The sequence below is a fragment of the Haemorhous mexicanus genome, chromosome 2, assembly GCF_027477595.1.
Source record: "Haemorhous mexicanus isolate bHaeMex1 chromosome 2, bHaeMex1.pri, whole genome shotgun sequence".
NCBI classification, from domain to species: domain Eukaryota; kingdom Metazoa; phylum Chordata; class Aves; order Passeriformes; family Fringillidae; genus Haemorhous; species Haemorhous mexicanus.
Window position 1 is genome coordinate 34,527,477 of NC_082342.1, and position 23,050 is coordinate 34,550,526.

General features: G+C 40.1%; 1 protein-coding gene across 1 annotated transcript in view; it reads left to right on the forward strand.

Moving 5' to 3' along the window:
* Positions 1 to 23,050, forward strand: part of ACER3 (alkaline ceramidase 3) — a 62,763-nt gene that overhangs the window by 28,801 nt on the left and 10,912 nt on the right. The window contains exons 4-7 of the mRNA XM_059838398.1: positions 8,257 to 8,309; positions 10,444 to 10,525; positions 11,663 to 11,698; positions 19,686 to 19,744. Coding sequence (XP_059694381.1) covers positions 8,257 to 8,309; positions 10,444 to 10,525; positions 11,663 to 11,698; positions 19,686 to 19,744 — 230 coding nt within the window. The remainder of the gene's footprint in view (positions 1 to 8,256; positions 8,310 to 10,443; positions 10,526 to 11,662; positions 11,699 to 19,685; positions 19,745 to 23,050) is intronic.

Sequence of the window (23,050 nt, forward strand, 5' to 3'; positions counted from 1 at the left end):
TTCAGGGTAGTCTTGAGTAGTCCATTGCACCGTTCAACTTTCCCGGCAGCTGGTGCATGGTAGGGGATATGGTATATCCATTCAATACCATGTTCCCTGGCCCAGGTGTTGATAAGGCCGTTCTTGAAATGGGTCCCATTGTCCGACTCAATTCTCTCAGGGGTTCCATGTCTCCACAGCACTTGCTTTTCCAGGCCCAGGATGGTGTTCCGGGCAGTGGCGTGAGGCACAGGGTGGGTCTCCAACCATCCCGTGGTGGCTTCCACCATGGTCAGCACGTAGCGCTTGCCTTGGCGTGTCTGGGGCAGTGTGATGTAGTCGATCTGCCAGGCCTCCCCATACTTGTACTTGGACCACCGCCCACCATACCACAGGGGCTTCACTCTCTTGGCGTGCTTGATGGCAGCACACGTTTCACAGTCATGGATAACCTGAGAAATACTGTCTTTGGTTAAATCTACTCCTCGGTCTCGTGCCCACCTATAGGTGGCATCTCTACCTTGATGACCTGAGGCATCGTGGGCCCATCGAGCTAGGAACAACTCCCCCTTATGTTGCCAATCTAAGTCTATCTTCGACACCTCTATTTTTGCTGCCTGATCTACCTGTTCGTTGTTTCGATGTTCCTCATTAGCCCGGCTCTTGGGGATGTGGGCATCTACGTGGCGGACTTTCACAGGTAGGTTCTCCAACCGAGCGGCAATTTCTTTCCATTCCTCAGCAGCCCAGATTGGTTTTCCCTTACGCTGCCAGTTGGCCTTTTTCCACCTTTCCAGCCAGCCCCACAGAGCATTGGCTATCATCCACGAATCAGTATAAAGATAGAGCCTTGGCCATTTCTCTCTCTCAGCAATGTCCAGGGCTAGCTGAACAGCTTTGAGTTCAGCAAGTTGACTTGATCCACCTTCTCCTTCGATAGCCTGAGCAACCTGTCGTGTGGGACTCCATACGGCTGCTTTCCACTTCCGGTTCAACCCTACGATGCGACAGGAACCGTCAGTGAAAAGAGCGTAGCGTGTTTCCTCTGCTGGGAGTTGGTTGTATGGTGGAGCTTCTTCGGCACGTGTTACTTGCTCTTGTTCCTCTTCATCAGAAAGACCAAAATCTTCACCTTCCGGCCAGTTTGTAATTATCTCTAAAATCCCAGGGCGATTCAGGTTTCCAATACGGGTGCGCTGTGTGATGAGGGCAATCCATTTACTCCATGTAGCATCAGTGGCATGGTGGGTGGTGGGAGCCTTTCCTTTGAACATCCACCCCAGCACCGGTAGTCGGGGTGCCAGGAGGAGTTGTGCTTCCGTGCCAATCACCTCTGAGGCAGCTTGAACTCCTTCGTAGGCAGCCAAGATTTCCTTTTCTGTGGGAGTGTAATTGGCTTCGGACCCTCTGAAGCTTCGACTCCAGAATCCCAGTGGTCGGCCTCGAGTCTCCCCAGGCACCTTCTGCCAAAGGCTCCAGGACAAACCATGGTTCCCGGCTGCAGAGTAGAGTACGTTCTTTACCTCTGGTCCCATCCTGACTGGGCCAAGGGCAACAGCATGAGCAATTTCTTGCTTAATCTGGGCAAAAGCTTGTTGCTGCTCAGGGCCCCAGTGGAACTCGTTCTTCTTGCGGGTGACCAGGTAAAGAGGGCTCACGATCTGACTGTACTCGGGAATGTGCATCCTCCAAAAGCCTATGGCACCCAGGAAAGCTTGTGTTTCCTTCTTGCTAGTTGGTGGAGACATCGCGGTGATCTTGTTGATGACCTCAATGGGAATCTGACGCCGTCCATCTTGCCACTTTACTCCCAGGAACTGGATCTCTCGAGCAGGTCCCTTGACTTTGTTCTTCTTGATGGCGCAACCGGCTTCTAGCAGAATCTGGATGATTTTCTTTCCTTTCTCAAATACTTCCACTGCCGTGTTCCCCCACACAATGATGTCATCGATGTATTGCAGATGTTCTGGGGCCTCACCCTTTTCCAGTGCAGTCTGGATCAGTCCATGGCAGATGGTGGGGCTGTGCTTCCACCCCTGGGGCAGTCGGTTCCAGGTGTACTGCACGCCCCTCCAGGTGAAAGCAAACTGAGGCCTGCACTCTGCTGCCAGAGGAATGGAGAAAAACGCGTTAGCAATGTCAATGGTGGCATACCACTTTGCTGCCTTGGACTCCAGCTCGTACTGGAGTTCCAGCATGTCTGGCACAGCAGCGCTCAGTGGTGGAGTCACTTCATTCAAGCCACGATAGTCCACAGTCAATCTCCATTCTTTGTTAGACTTGCGCACAGGCCAGATGGGACTGTTAAAGGGTGAGTGAGTCTTGCTGACCACCCCTTGGCTCTCCAGCTCACGGATCATTTTGTGGATGGGGATCACGGCGTCTCGATTCGTCCGATACTGCCGGCGGTGCACCGTCGAGGTGGCGATTGGCACTCGTTGCTCTTCCACATTCAAGAGTCTTACTGCGGATGGGTTTTCTGACAGTCCGGGCAAGGTGTTCAACTGCTTAATGTTCTCTGCCTCTACAGCAGCTATGCCAAAAGCCCATCTGAGTCCTTTTGGGTCTTTGTAATAGCCATTCCGGAGGAAGTCTATGCCTAGAATACATGGGGCCTCTGGGCCAGTCACAATAGGATGTTTCTTCCAGTCTTTCCCAGTCAGGCTCATCTCAGCTTCCAAAAGGGTCAATTGCTGTGATCCCCCCGTCACCCCGGCAATGGAAACAGGTTCGGCCCCCACATGTCCCGATGGTATCAGGGTACACTGTGCACCAGTATCCACTAAAGCATCGTACCTTTGTGGTTCTGATGTGCCAGGCCATCGGATCCACACCGTCCAGAAAATCCGATTTTCCCGTGCCTCTCCCTGGCTAGAGGCAGGGCCCCCCTAACCCTGGTTATTATTTCTTCCCTGGGCATACATGGTAGAGGTACCCTCAAGGGGATCTGACGGATCATACTCAGCAGCTCGGTCATGGGAGGTTGAGGCTACCTTCACTTTACTGGAGTTCTCTCGGTTAGTGTTTCCCTCCTTGAGTTGACGCACCCTTGCTGCCAGGACTGAAGTGGGTTTTCCATCCCACTTTCCCATGTCTTCCCCATGGTCCCTCAGAAAGAACCACAAGTCAGCCCGTGGGGTGTACCCTCTCTCTCTAGGTGGAAAATGTTGGGCTCTAACTCTGGGGCCTGTGACTCGCACTGGTGCAATATGGGAATTGTTCCTTCTCACCGCCTCCCTCATCTCCCTCATCTCCTCTCTGAGTTCTTGGACCACGGCAGAGACATGAGCTTGCATGGGGCCATTGATCATACTTTCATAATTTCTAAGTTTGTTTGCCACAGAACCCACTGTCTCTCGGTTGGTATCAGCATTGATCGTTGCAATGAAAGTGGTGTATTGAGATGGCCCCAGATTTGCCAGACTCCACAGCATCTGCCCTGTGCACCTGACCTGGTCGGGGTCATTATCATGCTGTCCATCTCTCCCAAAGAGTACCTCCAATACTGCCACTTCCCTCAGCTGTTGGATCCCTTCCTCAAGAGTCTTCCAGCGCATTCTGTGGTGCTGCTCCTGCATTCTTTCCCTGTGGACAAATCTCTCTCTGACACTTGTTAAAAGCCGCTCCCAGAGGGAAAGGGACCCTGGCTCCCTTACAAAAATCTGATTGATACCGGAGTCCTGAGTTAAGGGTCCCAGATTCCTTGCCTCACCACCATCCAGTTGCACACCTGTACCCATAAGGTCCCAGACCCGAAGTAGCCAGGTTGTATAAGCCTCACGTCCCCGTCGTACAATGTCTTTGTGTAGATTACGGAGACTTTCGTAAGTCAGGGACTCGGTGATGATTGCAACCTCTGGCTCCCCTGTGGGTTGTGAGGGCCCTCCCCTATCTGGGTGCTCTGCTTTTGTTTTAGATCTCCTTGTTTCTACAGGGGCAACTGCTGCTGGCTGTGACTGCCTCTGCAGTTCAGCTGGAACCTGGACAGTAGTAACATCTGTGGGTTCTGCTGCTGCACTATTAGATTCTCTCTCTTCAAAGCAGGGGGAGGGCTCTGCACCAGCTGGGGAAGTGTACTCCTTCAGGGTCTGGCCTATCTCACGCATCTCCTTCACCAGACCCCCCACCCAATCTGGGTAGTTCACATCTGGCACGGGCTGTGGGGTAGGAGTAGGCTCTGGGGCAACAGCATCCCTGGACTCTGGTGGCGTGTTAGGTTCTGATGCAGGTGTCAGGGTAGTTATCCAGGTTAGTCTCTCTCTCTCTCTAAATGCTAAATAGAACAGGCCTATCAGCAACACCAGCCACTGTATGATATCATTAATGTTTAGATTGGATCTGAACCCTTCAAAAACTGGTGGGGTGGACCCAAAGAGGTGATTAAAGGGTTGGGAGAAAATTTCCCCTGGTGTAATTTCCTTACAGCAGGTGCCATTATTAAAGTAACCCCAAAAACACATAGTTAAGGTGTGATAGCTGTGAATCCATGTGCCTGCCTTCCAGAGGAAGTTAAAAATCCATGAATTCCTCACCTTATTCACCCATAAAACAAACCGGATAATAGCCACAGTAGCCTTGGTTATAGGACCCATGTTAAGATAAGGGCCTACAAATGGGAGAAATACAGCCATGATCACGTGCCACCCAAACCAGGGTAAACTGGACCACATGGTGTCACTTGATGAGGTTTGTATAGCCACACAAAAATTAGATTACTCAAGAACTGTTATTCCCTTTTTGTTTATTTGCCCTCGAGCCCCACGTTGGGCGCCAAAAATCTGTCTTGGTTTGGATAAGACAGGTGCCTGCTAAAGAAGGCAGGAGCTTCCCCTGAAATGGAGAATGCAAACCCTCCCCACCCCTCCAAATTGCTATGAATTTTAAATTAAGGGGCTCTCAGGCAAAAAAATACGGGAGCAGGAAATAACAGTTCTTTAATAGGGAAGGGGGGGAAAAACCATAAAATGATAAAATAAAAGCAATGCAGTACACTAAAATGACAGAGTCAGAACTCAACCTGACACCCTGTTGGTCAGGGTGCTGGCAGCAGTCCAGTTGGAAAAGTGGCTGCAGTCCTCCTGAGGTGTCAGGTGTGGTTCTGTTGGAGCAGGGGGTCCTGTAGAAAAAGGGTGATTCTTCCTCCGCAGATCCGTGGAAGAAGAAGCAGCTGCTGTTCCTCTGGTGAATCCAGTGGAGAAGCTGTGCTGGTGTGTCAGAATCTCCTGATTATATCTGGATAGCAATGCTCGGCTCCTCCCTCTGGGCGGAGCATCTCACAATGGGATGTTACAGTTCTTATCAGCCATGCAGTGACATTCAATAGCCTCTTATCACGGGATGCCCCCTGCTGAGGGAGGAGTGATTGTGATCTCGCAGGGAGAGAGATAAGGGGAAATTGCCCACTTAACACCTAGACAACTGCCATACAGATGGTAATAGAATACATCCTGCCTTGCAATCCAGAACACCCTGAAATCATTAAAATGATCCAGACTTAAAACCTTTTATGAAGGGGGAGATTGTAGGTTTTTGTTTGTTTTGTTTCAGGTGGGGTTTTTTTGGGGTGCTTTTTTGGTTTTGGTTGGGGTTATTTTTCAGTTGTTGTTGGAGGTTTTGTGTGTGTGTAGAGGCTTTATTTTAATCCAAGTCACTTTGCTGCTACTTGCTCAATACTTCTGGTGTTGCATCAGAACAACTAAGGGACCTATGAACTGTGGTAAATAAAGTGGGGCAGAAGCAGATGAGGAGGAAGCAGGAATGTCTTGCATCATCTTGTTAACTGATGTAAAAGGCTTCGTGTGAGGCAGGGAAAGTACATTTATTTTGGCTGCCAAATGAAATCCACAAGTGGTCCATAATTATTCCAATTGTTTGCTTACTGATCACCATGGAAGAAACAGTTCAACCAGTAAATAAACTTTCCTCATTCACTTTATCTCTTGTAATGGTTAAAAATCAGTATAGCTATTCAAGGAGACTTTTTTTTAGATTTGTTTTGCAGTCTTAATACTGTAAATGATTGATTCAATTTGCTTAATTAAAAAAAATGTGAACACTTCTGTTCTTGAAAGCAGTTGTTTAGAATACTTCTGAGGAGTTCACCCCTTTTCTGTTATTTTTATGGGAATTTGCTTGATTGGATTCTTGAGGAAAGCACAAAATGCTTATTTAGCCAATGAAATCAGCTCCCTGAGTTCTCTTCTTTCCATGGTTCTTCATTGTTCAGGCATGCCTTTGACAGTACTCCTGGAAGCATTAATTTCTTAAGATACAGAAGTTATTGTCTTCTGCATGCAAATCCTAGTTAAGATCTTTTGAGAGGCTCTTTGCTGCTACTGTAATATCCCTGAGATGCTGCCAGCATATGAACTTAAGAGTGTAAGCACCTGTCCAAATTTGAAAGATTTTCCTGTATTGTATTTCTTGTTCTTCCCCCACCTTTTTCTTTAATGAGGTGTTAAATGACTCATACTCTTTAACAGCCACATGAATTAATCCTGTAGCTAATTCCTATCAGACTTGGGAAAGCACATCTCTGAATTTGTAAAATATATTACTATAAAGCTGAATTCAGCTATTGCTTCTGTTTTGTCCCCTCTAAGGCATCACAGCAAAGATAAACTACTGTGATGGCAAGGTGCCACCAAACATGCCTGCTAGCTTCAGCTGCTACAAATGTTCCTGATACTGTCTTTGTGCTGTGTGCTGTGGTTCCTGACCCTGTAATGCACAGCTCCTGGGATTTTAGCCTTGCTCTGCAAGGTTGGTTGTGTGCTGGCTCAGCACCTGGATCTGGCTCCCTGTAAGTCAGACCAGTCTGATCTCCCCACTGGAGAGAAGCAGTGGCAGTGTGGGGGAAGAAGCAACATCTGCCCTATCAGTGGCAGCTGGGCAGCAGAGCTGTTTAGCTCTCTTGTGAAACAGTTCCTGAGCTTTATATGACCAAAATCACAACAAGCTAATACTTCACACTCAAGATAATACATCTCTCTCCTTCTTTAAAGAATTAGATTTTTTTTTCCCCTCACAATAGGAAATTCCAGAGCTAAAATGAAGTTTTTGACTGTGCAGGTAGAAAATGATCCCAAACCAAGCAGAATCAGGCCGGATTTATAAAAGAGTTTGAGTAAGTTGCTTACTGCTCTTAACAAGTTTCATTGTTCAGAATAACACGGTTATGAACTTGTTAAGTACCCTGTAGCAGTGGTAGGAAAGCAATTTATTTACAGGCACACCCACTAAGTACTCTGAGTGATGATGGAAAAAGGTAAAAATCTTTTTTGCATCAAGTTTTTGTTTTTCTTAGAAGTCAAGCTCTAAAAGTTCTAAAAGCCCTAACTATTAATGTTTGTTTAACATATTAGCAATCAGAGGCTGTGGATCTTCATTGATCCATTTGTATCCTTTTTCATTTCCATGATTTTCAGTCTTTCTTAAGAGGAGGTAAGTTTAACTGTATATTTATAAGTAGAAATTCATGAAAGTTCTTTGGTGAGAAATTTTACAAGAAAATGATGCTATGATTCTTTTTCTTTCTAATAATAAATGGCAATTTTGAGTTTTCCTGCTATTGAGAAATCAACTCTCTTGTGATTACCATTTTAATTCCATTCATTAAAGTGTCAAGTTCCTAGAGAAATAACTGTTTTAGCTGTAACACACCAGTCTTCTCCCTCAGTATAAAAACTATTTAAGATAATAAAACATTATATGCCACCATAATTGCTGGGGAAACCCAGCAAAACAGCCTGCAAGAACCCCACATCAAACAAACGAAAAGCCCTGTCTCTGAATTAAAACAGTGTAAGAGATTTCTAAAATTAGGAAGTAAACATGTGAGCATATTGCCCATCCTAATAGGCTAAAATTCTATTTTATGCTATGGAACTATTACATTTCAATTTCTCTGTCAAGTAAGAAGATGCTACTGACAGTAGGGCCATAGATGGGATGGTCTTCTTCAGCCTGGCTTTACAGAATTAATTCTTACAAATATTTTAAGAGGTGTGAGCAGCAAAAATATCAAGATTCTTTGAAGGTGTGGGTGTTTATGAAGCGTAATATTCAAAAGATTCAGAGTAATAAGCTTTTAATGCAGCAGCTTCAGTAGCTGAACAGGGTTTGACAGTGCTACGTGTTAGAGTACAGTCAAGAAGATGGATATCCAAATGACTTAAAAACTCCTGTTTACTTAAGACTTACCCTCTCCTTAATTAACTTAGACAAGCTTGAGAGTTAAAAGTAGCTTTCATGTTTTGATGTCTTTGCTTTTTATAGCTGTTGGATGAACTGCCAATGATATACAGTTGTTGTGTGTTTGTCTACTGCCTGTAAGTATTTGTTAATTTTTTTCCTTGAATATTTATGAAATGTTAACTTTTGAAATGTAGAGTCTCCGAAGCCAAATTTAGCATATATAGAGAGAAAGCTTCTACTGCTTTTGGTGAGATCTGGTTTTGTACAGCATTATGATATTAGAGAACCAGGCTAGCTTTAGTCCTAGTTTTTGCTAATTTTGATATATTTTACCAGTGGGTTTTTTTTTTTTTAATAGGGGAAAAAACCCACTCATTAAAGACTTAGTGTAGTATACAATCAGAGCTCAGTGCTACTTGTATAAAAACAGCAGACATAATAAAATCAACTTCTGTAATGCCTACAAAATTAGCAACATTATAGCTTATTTGAGCTGGATTTCTATGATGTAGTCTGGCTTGAAGTGCAAATTTCAGGTTTCTGGCTAAACCTGCTTTTCACTCATCTGGAAAATTAAAAGGACAAGATTTTATGAGGAGTTGAATGCATATTTTGGGGAGAGTGTCTTGGAACATTCATGACAGTTTAATGTGATGCCAGGATATGTTCTCCCATTTAATTTTGGGAGCAATGTAGCATTTGACAACTGTAAATATACCCTAAGTTGGCTTTTTCTTGCCTGTTGCTGCAAGGTCTGGATTTAATATGATTTGTTCTGTCACTTGGCAAATCCAAATGATAGATCGTGTTGTTGCAGACTAAAAGAGAAAAAAAACCATCTTTTTTCTTTTGAACATATCAAATATTCAGCTGTTGAAAATTGTGAAGTCTTGATGAAGATTACTGGTAGCTTCCAATGGAGATGGGGTGCTTTAGGACTAAACCGCTATCTATGGAAATTGCCCTCAGTTTGTGACTCATACATTAGTGTGATTTGTACAAACTCAGGACCAGAATCATAATGCCTCTTTTAGTGGAAATATTTCCACTGTAGCTCCCTGTCTCCTTGAAATTGCCTTTGCATTTGTCTGATTTGAATGTGATTGGAAAAAAGGATGAGCAGTGGCTATAAAAATATATCTGAGGGTTTTTTTTTTAGTGCAGTGTTTATTATCTTCAAAAGCACTGAAGTCTGTTACTGCATTTATAACTCCAATAAGATTCAGTGTATTTATGTATGGTAGCAATTAAAATGCTCAAAAAAATGAGCTAATGTGTAGTTTAGGAGGCTTTTAATAATAGTATTGGTTAGCTTGAAAGTAGGTTGCAGGTGGTTGTGCACAGGACATTCCCTTATACATCATTCAGTTCTGCTGATTCTCAAACTGTGTAATTACTTCAGCAAGCCATTTTGCAATGTAGCACATTGTGCTGCCTTTAGACTTTTTGTTTCCCAGATGTATTTTTATTTTATTTCCTTTTATCAATTCATGGTGGTGTCTATTTCTCCAAGTTTATAAACAAAAGAGCTAGACAGATATAATTTAGAATTATATAGACAGCTTCCTCCAGCCCTGATGATAATGGGCTTCTCAAAATTCATTTTTGTTGGGGTTTTTTCTACCTTTTTTCTGATGTAGATACAGTCTGGCATGTGTGTTTATTTCCATCACAGCTGAGATTGAGGAGTAGTGTAGAGATTGTGAAGGTAATTTTAATTGTTTGTTTTACATACTGAGCAGTCAGGTGCTTTTACCTTCCCCTTTTACCAGTACCCAATCTAGCAAATGTACTGCAGTGCAACTGTAGTGAAGCCATAAACAATCTACATTTTAACAAATCTGAGTTCAGTGTTTTGTAAGGCAGTCCTTTTCCTACACTGCTGCTTGCTCAGTAATGTTTTTGACAGCTGTGTTGTATTTTAAACTAATTTCTAATTCACCATCCATTATCACCCTGTAAGCACCTTCTGAAAACACTTCTGCTTCACAAACTCTTTTCTTCGATTGGGTTACTTTTTGGCATATGCTGGAGCTTATTTGTGTTAGAGTTTTTTGCCTTAGATTTTTTTTAAAACATTTGCTGGTAAGAGCATGACTTTTTTTCTTAAAATAATGTGTCTTTATTTAAGGAGTTAGAATTTCTTGAGAGGCCTAAGACTAATTTGGATCAATTTTCTCACAATTTTTTTAATATTATACCTTGGAAATTGCATCCATTATATGGTAAGTGATGACTGTTGTCTCTCTCCTTTATCCTCTCTTCCAGATATGAATGTTTCAAGTACAAGAATACAGTCAATTATGCACTGCTTTTCTTGTTAATAACATACAGCGTCGTAGTCAGCATAGTAAGTAACTTTTTCTAATATGGCATTTTCACCCTTAGGTTGGCAGTTTTTCTGGCAGTGGAGAAATGTTATAGAGGCAATACTAAATCTCTGTCACTTCCAGTCAAGAAAGACAAATTATTCTTTTGTTGAGAAAATTATGTTGCTGGCCAGAGAAACCTAAAACCTTTCTATCTAAACCACTGTATAGAATAAATAAGGAAGAAAAGCAATAATCCAGTTGCTAGAACAGGAATGTGAGAAAAACAGTTGCCATTGACTTGATATGAGACCTTGGATAAGCTGTGTTCCTGCTTCTCTCACTTTAATTCATCTGTAGAAATAAGAATCATTCTGTTTGCCCGCAAAAAAAGTGAACTTTTTGTATCCCGTCCAGGATGCAGACTGGTGTTCTGAAACAGGCAGAATAAGAGAAGAACTTAGCTGTTAGTTAAAATGCTTCTAATTTTTTTGTGTGTCACAGCTAACTTGACTCCCTTTGTCAGTGGAGTGTTCTTCTATGAATAAATTCAGTTTCATGCTGACTGTCAACCACAGATGGAATTTCCTAAGTAATTTTTATTGATAAATATTTCTTTTAAAATTAAAGTATTAGTATAAGTCATCTTCAGCTGCTGAAATACTTGCCTCTTCTCTTCTATTTCTCCTAATATTTTTTACACTTGTGGCACATTATGCCTGACGTCTAGTGTCCTTCCCTATTCAAGAACATAAATTAAATTAACTGTATTACAAATAGGAAGAACTACAAGCTTTTTGTAAAATTAATTGAAACATTAAATTATTGTCGAAAACAAGAAAAGCAAATTAGAATTGCGTATGTTTTCTTCTTGCAGTGCGTATCGAGAACATCTGGTAGCTTTAGCATCTTAATTGGTTTTGTATGTTGTCAACTCTACTAAATTAGAAGCTTTATGTTAGTTGTTAATATTGATATTTGTGCTTCTTAGTTTAAAATAATTCCACAGATAAAACCTCAGGTTCTGCCGGAGGAAATTTCAAATATTTGATCAGCTTTAATGGTGCATGGATAGGCACTCATGGCTTGATTTTAACAGGAGATGCCTTGGCAATATTTAGATGAATAATATTATGATGGTTCTGTTGCAACTTATTTCTCTTTTTTAATCTTTCCAGGTTTACCTAAATTTGAAAGAGCCTGTATTCCATCAGGTAAATCTTGTTCTGTTGGAGCAGCTAATTTTGGTTTTCAACTATGCTATTTTAGTGGAATATGTAGCAGTATTTTACTGCTGAAAGATGGAAGGGAAGCACAATTTGCTGTTTGCTTTTTCTTTAAGCACTATTGCTGCCTGTCATGTCACCATCCTCTTACTAAGTGACATGAAAAACTAGAATGCTTCAATATGTGTTGTGTTTTAGCTTGTGACCTAATATTTCCCATGGTTTTCATCAGTGGCAAGTGTAATGAGGTGACCCTAAGGTGTGTGAGAGAGGAACAGCTAAATGAGTCTTTCTGCTGCTTTCCATTAGCAGCTGCTTTGAAACTATGACCTTACATCATAAGATGTCTTGATTGACTTAGCACCACGTTCTCTCTGCTTTAACACATTAGTTTACTGGGTTTTTTAATTACTCAGTTTTACTTTGTGGAAATTCAAGGTGAGTTTAAGCACAGAATGCCTTCTAGGGTCATGTAGCAGACTGCTTTGGACAGCCTTAATGGAGTATCTGGTACAGGCTCCTTTTGTAGCAGCCCAGGAGTATTAATATGCATCCCCTGCCTGTGGGGATAGGACTTGCATCGCTTACTTCTTCACAGGAGGTTAGAAATGATGCTCATTTCTGTATGCCATGGGTAGTTTTCCTTCATTTATGATTTTTTGATTAGGGATAACAGTTGAAAAATTGCCAAGCAAAAAGCACAGAACTCTTTGCAGAACAGAGCTTTAAAGCCTTAATTTTTTAAATTGGTAGTGCCACTACTTGTCGAAATGTGCCTGCTGCATCAGCAGTTGTAAAAATGATAACTGGCTCCTGTTGGTGGATTAGTCAAGTGCTGATCAAGAGAATAAATTTTCAGCTGCTCCAAATAATCTCCCCTAGAAACATGAATTGTTACCCTACCTGTAGATAAAATGGAAAATTGCAGTGTGGGTTTTTTTGGATGGTATTAATTAAATAATTTCTTTTTTTCCCCTATTTACATTTCCAGCAGAAAGATACTGGCTGGGATGAAAGTGATAATTACTCGTGCTTTTACTGAGCTGGTCATAACCAGTTTTGAATGAAGTGACTTAGAGTAGTTTTGTTAACAACAGTGGCAAAATTTACTATTTCTGGTGAACTTTTGTCTCTTTAATCAATTATTTGACCAAGCTGTATTTATTGGAATAAATACATTACGGCTTCACTATAGTCCAGTTTGATGCATTGACATAGGTGTTGCCCCATGTCACAAAAACTAAAACAATGGATATTACAACTTTTTGAGAAAGAGGGAAATAGAGAAAGTTTAAACTGTTGTCCCAGACCTTTAATTTTCTGCATCTGGTTTCTCTTAGGTTCAGAATATGAATTCCCTGTTATAATTTATACATGAGGAATCAGTGTAGAATGTATTTAGATCCCATAAAAGTGTTGGACTTTTTACAACAATTCTTTGCAAATTGATTTTTATGGAGAACATAAAGTTATGGCCAAGTTCCAAATGTTCAAGTACTGTACTTATTTTTTCACAGTCTTTGCCAAATATGTAGTAAATCCAGAGGAAATATTTCCTTGACTGCACAGCCTAACTGGGTTATTTTCTTATACTTGTACATTATTTTAGAGTGCATTAAAAAGAAAAAGTTTAAAAAATTTTATAAGCATTTTCAAACTGCTTTTCAAGTCACTTAGACTTGAAGTAAAATTAAATATGTTCATGCAATCATAGTTTAAATCACAATCTTTCTAAGTGGGTTAGAAAGTCTCATCAGGAGATAACGCAGCATTTGGTTCCTCTTGGTGTTTTTCTGTGATCATTTTGAGTTGTCAGCCTTGCAAAAAGAGGAAGAACTACAAGGATAACTTTTTATTGTTCGTTGTTTCAGTATGGATTGTGGTTTTGGTTTGGTTTTTTTTCCTCTGGAAGGAAGCCAGTAAGAATGGAAAAAAGGATCCTATTATATTTAGCAACCAGGATCCAAGCCTCATTTTTCCCCAAATTACTTTCTACTTGTCTTTCCAATTTAGGCTCATAAATTGCCAGCTGCCAGCAGGGCTCAAAGGTGATTTCAGTTTGTTATCCACAGCACAGTAGCAATAGAGTCCAGCTTTTTTCTGCATCATATTAAGGGCGATCTTTAAGGGTTTTAGTGCTTCAGCTGTAGGAGGAATGAGATGCGTGTTTTGGGCAGGTGGAGGCAGCACATCATTAGAAGGAAAAAAACAATTCCTATTTGACAACTTATCTAGTATTTTTTGCCACCTTATCAATTAAATGAAATATATTAATGCCCTTTACAGGCATATATTGTCTTGCTTATGTTCAAATCTCTCAGGCTAGAGCACTATTAGTTCTGATTTTCAAGGTGTAAACAGTCCAGCTGCCTGGTTGTTTTAAAGCCAGTATCATTGTCACAGAAAACAGCTGTGCCTCTCTCCTCTTTTCCATCTGGCACACAAATTTATTTTCTGATCTGAATTTGATTGGGGAACTCAACAGATTGAAACTCTCTTCGGAATTAATTTTAAATCCGATTAGTTCTTCATCCCTGTTTACCACATGTATACAAGGAAAGGGGCGGGGAAAGAATGGCTGCTGGTGTAAAGTGATCCACAGACATACAGAGACAGCCCTGGAAGTAGAAGTAGTTACTCTGAAATCTTAAACTTTCAACTCAACTCTTACAAGTAGCCTCCTCCTAATATAATGAGGCCTGGGAAGCTGTCACATACAAAGCAACATGTTCCATCCTGATTTGCTTCATGCCATCTCTGAATACTTGGAGTGATCAAAAACCTCGTTCAGCTAGTGGGCCAAGTTACGTGAATAGGGAGATAGTTCTAAAAACCTGTTTTATTTGTGTAGTCATCTGATGTGACAGTTTGAGGCAAACAAATAATTAAAAGGTTAATGGAAAATTAGATTAAATAGCTGTTTCTTCTACGTTAGGAAATGTGATGTAAAACAATAGGCATTCTAGAATGTTCTTGTGACGTCCCATGAGAAACCAAGCCAGCTGGAGAAACAGATCAGTAGGAGAGTTTCAAATAGGGTAAAGTAGTGACTAGTGAAAAATTACTAAAGGAGATTGTGAAAAAGCCTGAATTTTCTTGGAATCAGTAGTGGAATTGACTTGTTTGGTTGGTTTCTTTTTTAACAACCTCTAGCAGGAAAAAGAAGAGTGTACTGCTGGTATTTGTGATGATAGAAAGTACAGAGTTAGTGCTGAGAGTTAGTGCTGAGTACTGGGGGGAAATGAAGAGATAACTGGGATACCTGGAGGATGAGGACTGATTCAAAATGGAAGAGATGCACTGATGGACAAATACAAACTATTCTTGTTCTAAACTGTTCACAGATCACCAAAGCAGGGGAGGGAGTGCCTGGATGTGTTCACTGTTTTCAGCATAAGAACATGACCAGGGATTTTTTTTTTTTTTTTTTTTACTTTTGATAGACATAAAATACAAGTATTGTATTTACTTCTTCAGGTGACTGAGTAAGAGGAAGAAAGTAAGCATGGCAGGAAAATGCATTTCATTTGCCTTAATAAAAAAATTAATAGGCTTTTTTTATCTAGGGGTGTTTTAAATATACAAGTGCAAAGAGGAAGGTGAAATCAAGATGAAACATGTAGAAGTATGGAAGTATGTAAGGGAGCCTGAAACTGCATGAAGAATATATTATGTCCAGGCACAACCTGTTCAGACTTGCGGGATTTCCCATTTTAAGGAATCTCTGTGGACCCACTGGATGTCTTACAGCTTTCCAGAGTCGCTCCTGCTGCTGAAGCAATAGTTAATTGTAGGCTTGTGGCTAATATATTGTGCCTTTTGGTGGAATGTGTTCTTACTTTCTGTACATTCAGGTTCCCCACTATTCTCTTCAAAATGACCTTTTCAGGTGTGTCTTCAGCACAGAGTTTTTTCTGTTCTGTCATTGTCCTGCTGATGAGCATGTATAAAACTAACTTGAATGACATTTCTCTCTTAGACAGTTCATTTGGGGATGCATTCCCAAGCAAGTACAGCTTTCATTCTGGCTGGTGCTTCTGCCTGCACAGTAGCTTAGGGAATGAGGAAGGATATTCTGACTCTCCAAAGGTTCAGCTCTACAAGTCATTGGAGGGGAAGCTTGACTTTTTGTGGCAAGCTTGACTTTTTGTGGCAGACAGTGTCCCAGAAGCTCTACAGCGGCAGTGACTCGCGTGTCATTTTGCTATCACATAGGTGCATCTAAACAGGACCAGACCCAGTGAATCTGAGTTAGTTCATATCAGCTATGACAGTTCACAGCTGTCAAGGCAGCCTGTGGTACTACCCAGCTGTAACTGTGTCCAGTTACTTGGTGTTTCAGTGTCATGTTGGAGTTGTCCTTCCTTTTTCTCTCAGCTCAGATTTCTTCTCCAGAAATCTAAACCCATGTAGAGCTCAGTTTCTTTCTTGCAAATTGCAAATACAGCTTCCACATTCAAATATTTATGTAACTATCTTTTGATAGCTGGACTATTAGATAAGCTGGTTGCCAAGAACACAAAATCTCTCAGTACAGTGCCCAATGTGTATACTAATATTTGAGGCTGATAAATTGACTTTATTAACCAAAGATGGGTAGAAAGCCGGGAGCAGAGGAAACAGAGAAGTGGAAATACCGGGCTATTGCTGCTTTCTGTACTGGAAGGGTAGATGAAGAACCAGTTTTGTATGCTCACCCCCTCAGTGTGCAGTACCAACCTTGCTTCTAACTTAAATAAGTGATTTTATGTATTATATGCTTAATTGCCTCTACATTAAAAATGCTGCCAGACACTGAACCCTGAAGTGCTTACTTCCCACTTGTGAATTAGGAAGTTATTCATATTTCACCTTCTTATGAAGTAATACACTGTGTCTTCATAAGACTTTGGTTTTTTCCCTCAATTGTAAAGATACCTTCAAAGCTGAAATATGCAGAGCTTTATTTGCATCTGAAACAGCAAAGAGGGAACTGTCTAGTGGTAACAGAAGATTGAGATTCTGATCTTTCCTTTTGTTTCAATTGCAGTAAAATGTTGTTCTTTGGCTTACAGTTTAATGGCAGTGTGAGACAAAATAGCAGAAAACTTGCTTGGATTGACATCTGTCATTTAAATGATGTCTTAGTTAAAGAAAAGAAGGACAAAAGAAGTTAAAGGAATGGAAAAATTTGAGCTAACTTGAATAAGGCAGATTTTTCTTTTTTTTTTTAATATAATATTTTACTTTGTCCTTCTCTGGGTGGATGGGTAATACCTAACAAAGTTTTACCATGATAAAAATAGTAAAGCTGTGGATGGTAAAAGAGATGAAGTAAGCACTGCTGCCTGACATCTGAACTGAGTTGTGCAATTTGGTGTGTAGCCCTCTAGTTAGAAACAGCTGGGGGAGGTGAGCAGCTACAGTTTCTGTATATCACAGCAGCACCTCCTGGGTGCTCACCTTCAGCGAGGAGGATTGGAGCATGCAGAGCAGAACAGGTTGTTGTTCCAGGCTTTCACAGGCTTTTAAACACAAATGTGTTTTACTGCTAACAACCTGTTTAGGTGGGGAAGCAGAAAAGGAAAGAAATTGAAGTGTCAACGATGGGCATATTTTTCTTCAGTCACTGCAAGGTTCTCTTTCTTTTTTTTTCCCCCTTCCTTCCTCCACTGATACTGTCCTCTTCTGCAAGCCATTAGCTCTCGAGGAAATAACAAGCCGGAAACTTTGCAAAGAAAGCTTTTCTTAGCTTTTGCTCTTTCCTGCTTTTAGCAGCTGCTGAAAAAGATAACATTTTACCTGGGCTTTGAGCTGCCTGTAAGATCTGTTTCTCTAGGCATAGTCTGACACTATTGAACTCCCTGTACAAAGAATCCAAAAGCAATTTGGGTACAAGCATAAGGGTGGTCACATCTCCTAATGTGTATGACAGAAATTGCTCTTAATGGATAGGTTTTTTCCCATATCTCTACTGCAAAGGAGTATTTTAGTGATGGAAATTTTAAGAAGGAGAAGATCAGCAAATCAAACTGTAATTTGGATTCTGGAGGAGCCTTCCTATGAGTATCTTCCTCTGTACCATCCCTCTCTTAGAATAAATTGCTGGATTTGATTAGAAAAAATGAAAAGTGCTGTTTTAAATGAGGCTGGTAATGTATTTATGTGGTGGGATCTTTTTAGGCAAAATGTCAGTAATGAAGAATCATACTAGCAGACAGCACCTACCACACCTGAGCTTCCCTTCCTACATCACTCCCCTTCCTTCCCTTGGCTTGGGACTGATAAGCACTTGATACTCAGGCTGTGTCTAGCAGGTTGTGTTGGTTTTCTTTTTTTCCTGGTTTAGGTGCTGTACCCCAACAAGAGGACTGGAATTAATAGCTTTGTATAAATTACAAGCCAGAACCAATTAGCCTTTCAAATAGTTTTGCTTTGTTTAGCTCTACAGAGCAGAACACACAGTAGTTGTAGTTTATTTACTAAAGTTCTTTAATCTTGTTCTGAATGCAAATGAAGAACTGCTGTGCTGACTGACTTTGAATAGTCAGTATTGGGGCTTACTTTTACCAGTTGTCAAACATAAGGGCTCTGTTGTCTGTCTTGTTCTGTATACGTGCACTGATAATACAGTGCACTACTAACCTTATCCTTAAATCTAAAAGGAGTTTGCAAATTTGCCTTTATGGACTTTTGGAAGGAAGGTTTCACTTTGCATTATTACAGTAACCTGTTTTATGTGAGATCACTGGACATGCTTGCAGGATAGTAGGTTCTGAATGCCCCAGTTACAGCAGAGTGAGAGGCAGTCCCTGTCTCAAAGACAGTGGAAAAGAAGGAGGGGTATGAGGAGGTCACTAGAACATGGTAAGGACACCAGTTTATATGCACACTTCTTTTTGTGAGGTTTAGTGGCTTTAAAAAAAAAGACAGCAAAGGTTTAGAATTTTTCTGTTTCATGTTAAACAAAGACAGAATTAGATAGCAGCTAACTAGAAGCAAGATGAAAAAGTTAAGTCAGTGAACAAGGAAGAAAAAAATACTGGGAGGCCTGTGGGCCACTGGAGAGAGGCAAAAAGAGCAAAGCACAGCTGCTTGGAACAAACTGCCTTTTGGCAGGAGGAAACCAGTGTTCAGAATAAAAGATAAAGAAAGAAATTGAATGTCACCAGTGTCTAAAAATCCTCCCTGCTGCAGTGACTTCTGCATCACTCTCAGGCATGACTGGCCACATTTTTTCTCTTCTTTAATCTGTATGTCTTGGGGGGTGGTGTTACATGGATTTTAAGTTTGTGAATAAAAGAGAGTAATTTAAACATCACAAGGCAAAAGATAAATTATTATTTTGACTTTTTATAAGTCAGGTGATTGCATTCAAATTCATCAAGCCTACAGTGAGTCAGATTTTGCTCATGGATCTTTTCAGACTGTGCAGCCTTCCCGCTATATAATTAGATTGAATCCAAACAATCTGCAATAGTTGTTTGAAATGCTTCCTGGAAAGTTTTTCCCCATAGTGATGCTCAGTGTGGGAATAGCACATAGTCTATTCAGGTGTTTGCTTTCAGGAAAACATATTAATTAAGTATCAATGAAAGAAGTACGGCTTTCAAAAACAGCTTTAGCTGATGCTTGCACAATCCTGGGCTAAAATGCACAGAGAGAGAAGAGATAATAGGGGTTAGTTACCATTTTTGATTTCAAGATGCTTTCTGAGTGCCATCTAGTGTTTGCTTTCCAATTCAGAGCAATGGAACATTGGTTTTACACAACTGACTTTTCCTGTAATTGTATAAAGGACATGCTTTATAATCATACTTTTAGTTGAAACTTTAACAGAAGGCTTTCTGGAGCTGAATTTAGAAGGAATACTATTTTCCTGAGATGTAAAATAAAAAAAAAATGAACAGAGGCTTCAAAAGATTTTTACTCCTGGACTATTTTATAAGGTCTCTTGAACCTAACTGCTGAATTTTATCTCTTTTTTTATTTTCAGATCATGTATGGAACACTAGTTTCCATCATAGTTCTAAGATCTGTTTATATAGTGTTATGGTAAGTAACCATTTAATTCAGCATTGTAAGTTACAACATAGTATTTGCAGGTTTGTTTTTTTTTTTTTTTTTTTTTTTTTTTTTTTTTTTGTCAGCTTAACATGCGAAATTGGCAATGGGAGAATTTCTTTAACTAGGTACATAATGTTAGCTACTCGGCTCCCCTGGGTTTAAAGGGTTTGGCTCATCACCTTGCTCTTTTTTGAAACCACTGGGATAACATTAAACTAAACTGAGATTTCTGCACTTATGATCAGTGTTTACTGTCAGGTGTTCTGCTGTTGGCTTCAGCTGTTAGACTGGGATTTAAACAGAAATGGAGTTGGTCTTCTCATTGCTGGGTAGTGTGAAATCTGTTGCTAGTGTCCAAACTCTAATGATAATACTGGGAGAGTGCTGTAAGTAGGACTGCAGAGTGGAACCATCACTTAGTAATTTCCTTTCCTCTTCTCTGCTCAAGTGTTTAAAAAATAATGACACATGGTAGTTTTTCTTACAGTTTTGATTGGGTAAAGTCAGGCATAATGCTGTGGAAATGGAAATTAAAACTGTAACAGAAGGTATTAAAAGTGCTCGGAGACACTGAGAGGCATGAGAATCATTGGAGCACAAACTCTAAAAAAGGTCTGTAAAAGGGAGGTGAATGGAAGGAAAAGAGAAGAAAATGGAATTTAATCAGTATTGAAGTAAATACATACCTTTAGCTCTCAGAGGCTCAGCTGGTTGCCCATTTCTGTCTATCTCTTGTGAATATTTGGTGTTCTCATGCATTTGGGGATTTCTTCTGAAAATTACTTATTTCTGTCGTCATTTTAAATGTGCTTATTGTTAAACTTTGTTTCAAGTTCCACATGTGTCTCTTCAGGAACACAAGGAAGAATTTAACAAAATGTGAATTTGAAGTATTATAGAATCCTCAAATATTTTGAGTTGGAAGAGAGCCACAAGGATCAAGTACATTCATTGAATCACCTTCCAGTTGCCATTTCAGTTCATGTGGTTTGGCTTTCCCTGAGAAATTCCCACAGACCAAGTGCAAATGAGCAGAGACTTTCTTACTAAGCAAGAAGAACTTAAAACTGATAATGTGTTGCAGCTTCAGAAGCAATCATTAATTTAAAGGCACTTTTTAAACCAATGGACTGGAAATTTTAATCCTTGCCTAGAGATCTTAAGCGATACTATGTTAATTCACCTCCAAGGGGAACTAAATTGAATCAAATTGAAGTAATTTTAATTTTGTTTTTATTTAAGGATTTAACACAGCTTTAGTCTTTTAGATTAAATTTCTTTCTGTCTGTGTAGACAAACTCTTGGGCCTGCTATTTTTCTACTTCTGCAAATTCCACACAGTTATGCATTCTTATTATTTCTGAAGCATTTCATAGTCTTCTCTCTTTATCAATAACATCACCACCTTCCCCCCCAAAGTATCATTGATTGTTTTGCTCCAGCAAAGTCTGTCTCTGAAGTCCTGCCTACTTTTCACTTAAGTTCTAGGGGCTTGGAATGTATATTCTTAATTAGCTGGATCACTTCATTGAATCAGTGCCCTACAAAGACTATTTCCCTTGTTGGTGTTGCTATGCAAACTGGGCAGAAAGTTGGGATGGGAAGAGAAGTAGGTTTAAAATACTTCTAAATTTTAACTAAACTACTACTAATTTTAAATTAGTTCTGCTAGAGAAGCTCTTCCAACCTGAAGGTACCCTTTCTTTTCTCTAAAATTCATTCCCAAGCACACTTTTGGGTTTACTTTCTCTGCACGGCTAGAACTTATACCTGTATTTCCATCAGTAGTGCTAGCACTTGGCCAAGCCTTTTCCAGCTTACATACTCACCCTGATTTCTGCTTGTTTTTTGTTGCTTCACTTCCTATCACTCATATTTCTTATTGTGGGCCTTGAAGTCACTCTGAGATTAGAGGGAAAATCCCAAAGAACAGCATGTTATTCCTTCCAGAGTACTACCTCATCCTATCCTCAGCAGTTGTTCCTCTTCCTGCCTCTTCCCCCTACACTTTTCATCTCTTTCTTAGATCTGTTTCCTCCCAAGATTACAACTGGGCAAATATTATTCTCTATTCACAAAGCATGTTCCCTGTTAATAAGTGATGCCAGTTGATTCCTTCACAAAACACCCCTGCTTATTCCTCAATAATTCCAGCTCTAATTACCTAATTACCAGCATGTCTAATATACCTTTTAGTGCTCTGTCGTGTCATGGTCTTGCTTATGTCTCTGGAGCACTAAGGGGGTAATATCACAGTGAAGTCTTTGCCATGTACTGCATGCTGCTCCACATATTTATTAGACCAAACAAATAATAATTTTGCTAGTTTATATTGGCAGTCAATTTGTAAATATGTACAGCTTGTATCTGGAGCTACCTGTTGTGTTTTGCACATTTTGGTTCCCAGTGCTCACAGCTCTGAAATGTGCTGTAACACACACAGTGGAGGAAAAGGCAGCTCAAGAATGTGTTTTAATCCAGAATGTCAACTGTGCATTCATAATGCTTAAAAATAACTTGAACAGTCTTTGATGGCAGCCTTTCAAGGTTGGATTTGGTTTTGCTTTTGGACTTGTTTTATTAGTGGGAAAGGAGCCTTCCATGTAGGAAGTTTACAATTTCATGGTCCAACCTGAATGTACACAGGGAAAGTAAATTACTTAATGATGCAATTTATTGCATCTGATTCTTCAGTGTGTTTTCCATATCTTGAAGAAATTTTTTTTTCTGCCAAAATTAAATTGACATTTTTCTATTCCCAGTAGCATTCAACTCAAAGATGAACATAAAAGTACTGGGGTTTAATACCATTCATTTGGTTAGTTGTTGGTCATGGTGGTGTACATTGACAAAATAGTAATTTTGAAAGACCATATTTATACAAATTCCCTAGTATAGAGATATGATCTCTTGGCAGAGACCCTCTTCTTTTGGGAGAGTCCAACTTGGTAACAGAGATATTTTTTTTCTTTTTTTATGTAATGAAAGAATATACACGGGACTTAAGAATTAGTACCTTTTAGCCAACTTTAGTTTTCCTACTTTTTGGTTTCACTCAGTGCAGTATTTTGGAAAACATTTATTATTGTAGAAGTAAAAGAAAAGTCTCAGAGAATATGAGATCAGGAGAGAGAAGTACAATATTTAAACTGATAAAATTTGAAGGGTTTTTTTTTCTTTTGAGGGAAAAAACAAATTGACAAAGAATTTTATTTACATATAATAGCATTTCTGTATTTACACATTTTTTTTGTAGTATATATTAGTATATTTCTGTATCTTTAACCATTCTGA